The sequence below is a fragment of the Hipposideros armiger genome, unplaced genomic scaffold (assembly GCF_001890085.2).
Source record: "Hipposideros armiger isolate ML-2016 unplaced genomic scaffold, ASM189008v1 scaffold_104, whole genome shotgun sequence".
Taxonomy (NCBI): domain Eukaryota; kingdom Metazoa; phylum Chordata; class Mammalia; order Chiroptera; family Hipposideridae; genus Hipposideros; species Hipposideros armiger.
Window position 1 is genome coordinate 2,031,704 of NW_017731454.1, and position 4,917 is coordinate 2,036,620.

The following is a 4,917-nucleotide window of genomic DNA, read 5'->3' on the forward strand; positions in this document are numbered from 1 at the left end:
GAGAGAGAGAGAGAGAGAGGGAGAACTGTTAAGTTTTTGGACCTCAAAAAATGGGGAATGAAGAGGCCCCACATATCCCACTTCCACTTGTTCTTTCCTATACCTGAATTGGCAGTTTTGCCTGTGCATATCCTATGACTACTGGAGGGAAAAGGAGACCGCTTGCGAGAAGCCTTCCAAGTATAGCTGCCAGATAAGAACCATTTCTGTCACCTTAATGTTTGTCCCTCTGCTAGGAGGCCAAACAGATTGTGAATGCCATTCAAAGGGCAAAGATTATGTTATCTCTCACCTTATGTAAGAGAAGTTAGGCACACCTAAATTTTCCCATAGTGATCTCTAACTTTTACAAAGTTCTAAAAAGAAAAAAAAAATTGACATTTAGGACTTTAGAGACTTGGCTTAGATCTTAATCTCCACAGTTAAACTGATAGCAGTTGGAAAAAAATAAGTGCATCAAGAGGCATCAGGCATATGCAATTATTTTCATAACCTGAACTAAACAAATGTCTTAGTGGGTAAAGAAAATGTCAAACATTTGTCAAAAAATAATCCTGTTCAGAAATTTTCCACTGAGATGCAATGGAAAAATGTTAAAGACACTTGAAATGATTAGCGGCTGATGCAATGGTTCTTGCTACATATATTTTGCTCATGAATGACAAACTGTTTTTTGGTGAAAACAATCTATTCTTAGAATTTAAGCAATGCTTGGTGGCTGTGTTTAATTTAACATTTCACCTCACAAGCATCATAATGGGATTCTAATTCCCTTATGATTTTTATCAATTTGTATAAATCTAATTTCAAACTAAGATTTCATTATTGAATAATTCTGCAGTGATATTTTCTTAATCACAGTTTTTTCAAACCTTTATGTTTTAGTTAAACATGCATAGGTTTTGTTTCATTAAATAAAAATACAAGTGATTATCTCACTACAGACTTCATTTCAGGTGATTATCTTTAATTTGACGAAAGGCAATGTTTATAAAGTTGCCATTCTTTGTGCACAGGTAATTCAGTGGTAATAAATATCAGGGAATCTCATCTCCTTGGAAACTGCATATGATTAGTCATTTGTTTATGCGACAGATTTTATTGTGTGATTACTGTGTGCAAGGCATGATGCTATGTATGCAGAGATTACAAACCGTAGAGTCTGAATTAAATAGTTGAATATATCTGAAGTGATATTCATCTACACATGCGAAGCATAGCTTCCAAATATAAACTGCCCACATTTTTGTTTTCTAGCCTCTAAAAAACAATGTGCCTTTTTTTCTCCTAGGAAAAAAAAAAAAGTCAATTTAGCCCTTTGGGCACCTAATCTAAAATCTCTGTTGGTGGTCCTGTGACTCTTGAGATGATGGTATGTGTATAACCCAGCATTCCTATAAGCCCACCTATGCCCCTCCCTTACCCAAACGAGTCTCCTTCCTAAATCCACCAGGAAGCAGTGGCTCTGTTCAGAACCTGGCTTGCTTTGTGGGTGGTGAAAATCCCAGCGTGGGATGCCAGATCGACTGGGACTAAGAGGTGAAGCCAACCAACATCCTGGGAAACAAAAAGACTGGCTTGTCCAGTGTGCTAAAGCCAAGAATTGTACAGCTGGGTGAGATCCTGCACATTATCTAGCTCTCTATCCTCTATTTTTTTCAGATAATGAAATGAGACTCAGGGAGGTAGGGGATTTGCACACAGAAATCCGTGGTAACCAGTAGCGAAGATCTAAACACAGCTTTGTATCAATGACTGGGTCAGACTCACAGACCTCACGCCTAAATACTTCTTATCATGCACTGGGTCCAAACGGTGCTGGGGAAGGGGAGCACTGGTGCTAATTATTGATACCAAACCAGCTGTCCTGCCCACCAGGTTGAACAAATACCATGCTATGTCAGGAAATTGGAGCCCATGAAGTACTAGGCTCTGTAAGAATTCTGATAGAAACTACTTAAGAAAGGAAACAATAGAATAGTATCAACACCTTCCCTAGAATTGCGAGACTGTGTGCAATCCCCATCACAAAACACGGTGAGGTTCTAGTTCTGCTGCCCTTGGCGAGGCTCCAGGAAGAGCCCGACTCCAGGGAGAAACAAAATCGGTGTTTCTTACTGCATAACTCACAGCATCTGGCACCGACCAAGAGAGGCGCTGGTGGGAGCCTTCCCGCTTGCCTTTGTGCAAGGACTGCCTCTGGTGACCCTGTCAGTCCGGCCCCGTCCTCGTGCTCTCAGATCCCCTGGTGTCCCTCCAGGGCTCCAGAAGGCAAAGGCCAGGGTTGTGGGGAACTCGTACCTGCCCAGAAATAAGCACCTCCACAAAGCCACTTCCCGCTGAGCGCAGCTCCTTCTCGGGGCCTCCCCGCCTACCACCAAAACCTACGTGTTGGCACTCGCGCGCTAGTTTCACCGGGATTTGGCTCGGTTCACCCGCTGCAACCCAGCTCCCTGCTCAACTCCTAGACCTACGCGCAGGGGTCTGCACCCGGCCTTCCCGGTGGCTCCACCTTCTCCAGAGGCAACATCCTTTTTGGAAGGGGAACTCTTTTGCCCCGGCGTGCCGCAGACAGGAGCGGCGGGTGGCTGGATCCCAGATCGAGATTCCAGGTGGTGCCCTCCACCCTCACCGCTTTAGATCCAGCCCCAATCCCTAGAACCCCTAAGAGCCAGGCGCTGGAATCTTCTCTCCCCTCGGGGGGTATCCGGCCCTCCCTACCACCATGCGCAAGGTAGATGGGTGGGCGCGTGGGAAGGCGATAACCCGGCCTTGAACCCCAGACCCTAGAAAATAATTCACCACCACACCAATAATTCAACTGGACAGGGAGGTCAAAGGCAAATAGTGTGGCCTGCGGACTCGTAGGCTGGCGGAGGGTGATGCATTAGGGGTCAGGGGGGAATGGCATGGACGGGGGGAAACGGCAGATCACGGTGGGTGGGGGTGGGGAGCGGACAGACCGCAGCTCACATCTGCAGGTCCTCACTGGGGCGGCGCTGGCGGACCAGCCGGCCGCGTGTTGCCCAAGCCGCCAGAGCATTCTTGGCTGTAAGCGTCACCAGCTCAGAGGCTGCCTGCGCTCACTTTACTTCCCCACCCCCAAGGGCTGGATCCGCACGTAACTGCGACGCTTCGGGGATTTTCTCCCACCTCCCACTTGCCACCACTCCCGCCGCACTCCCCGCCCTCCAGAAAATCAGCAGGTTAGATCCTGGAGGGGTGCCCGCCCGGAGCCATGAGGTTCTGAGGCGGCGCAGGCATCACCCCAACCTCTGGCCACCTTGGCAGCTTCGCGGAGACTCGGGCACAGCCCTGCGAGCCAACCGCTCGGTGGCCACCCGGCTACAAGCGGTTCCTACCGCGGGGTCATCCAGCGGGCACACAGCGCCCTTGTGTCCCCACTGCCAACCCCCACCCTGTCCCCACAGTCGTACCCCGTCCCCACCCAGAAGGGACAACATTATCACCCAGCAGGGACTTCGGGAATCCCTCGGAAAAGGCAATGTTAACGGAGAGACGGAGAACGCGGGCGGCGCGCGGGCCGGTGCTGAGAGCGTGCCAGGCGTGAGGTCCAGGGACCCGCGGAGCGGCTGGAAAGCAGCCCCAAGCACCACGCGGTCCGACGACTCTCTTACCTGAAGTGTCCCACAGGCTCAACTCTATTCTTTGTGTGTCGATTTCAAAACTGGCCGTGTAATTCTCAAACACTGTAGGGACGTAATTCTGGACAAAATGGACAGAAGGAAAGAGGGCAAAGACGTTATCTTAAAATGCACGACACAGGAAGGACACCTCTGAAAAACTGCCTCCAACTAAAAAAAATAATAAAATCCGGCACATACGAGGTCAGACGCTAAACACGGGGACCTTTACCTAAACTCCTGTCTGACTCCCCACTCGCCCCACTCGGCTCTCTAAACACATGAGGATTCAAATCTCCCAACCCCAGGTTTTGCACAAATGACCCGACAAGTTTCAGAAGCTAACAGCGGAATGTGCAAGCGCGACCCAACCCCTAAACGCTCCCAGCCCACTTTCCCTCTCCCGGCTGTGTAACCAGGGAGAAAGTAGTGAGGGGTGAGAAAGACGGCTTAAAAAAAGAAAAAAAAAGAGGTGGGGGGGAAACAAAAGGGAATCCCACCTCGAGACGGGGGACCCCGCGGGCCGCCCCCCCTACTCGAAGCTCCTGCCCGCCACTTACCTCTGGGAAGCAGTCTTTGGCGAAGACGTGCAGCAGCGCGGTTTTCCCACACTGACTGTCTCCCACCACTACTATCTTGCATTTCACGTTCTGATTAGGATCCATGATAGATTTACTGGATAATTTCTGGCTGGCTCTTCTCTCCTTCATTGATCTTGCCTTATTTTCTCTTGGAACAGGAATTTTCTCTTTAGAGGAAAAAATATATATATATTTCTCTCTATATAAAAAAGCAGATATAAAAATAAATTGCAAGGCTGGTGGGAACCCCTGAAGCGCGGCACAGAGCAGGAGAGCTGGAGGAGTAGGCTTGTTACTCCCCTCCAACAAGTTTTACGCCTGTCTCCGCACCGCGCTTCCCAAGTCCAATTCCGATCTGACTGCTTTGTTTCACGCTCTCTGCGCGGCTTTATACGCTCGGCCTTCCAATCCTCTTCTTTCTCAATGAGAGAAGGAAACTGATCCGCCTCCTCCCCTTTTATGGAGCCTGGGAGCTAGAGCTGTCTCGTTACTTGCGGAAAATGTAAACAGTGCGCCCTCTAGGGTGACGGTGCGGGATCTATTGATATTTCCAGACCAAGGCTCTGGGACAACTTCAAGTCCTCAAAGACGCTTTGCTGATGGATGAGACTGTACAAGCCAAGGAGGAGATGGGAAAGTGAATCTGTGTGCATATTGATTTTAACGAGAATTCCTTTAAAATCGTTTTAATA

At 49.0% G+C, this 4,917-nt stretch overlaps 1 protein-coding gene across 1 annotated transcript in view; it reads right to left on the bottom strand.

The window, feature by feature from the left end:
* The window catches only part of RND3 (Rho family GTPase 3), a 20,228-nt gene extending 15,610 nt beyond the window's left edge, over positions 1 to 4,618 (bottom strand). The window contains exons 1-2 of the mRNA XM_019646559.1: positions 4,205 to 4,618; positions 3,639 to 3,726 (exon numbers count right to left, since the gene is read on the bottom strand). Coding sequence (XP_019502104.1) covers positions 3,639 to 3,726; positions 4,205 to 4,354 — 238 coding nt within the window. The 5' untranslated portion in view covers positions 4,355 to 4,618. The remainder of the gene's footprint in view (positions 1 to 3,638; positions 3,727 to 4,204) is intronic.
* Positions 4,619 to 4,917: the final 299 nt, after the last annotated feature.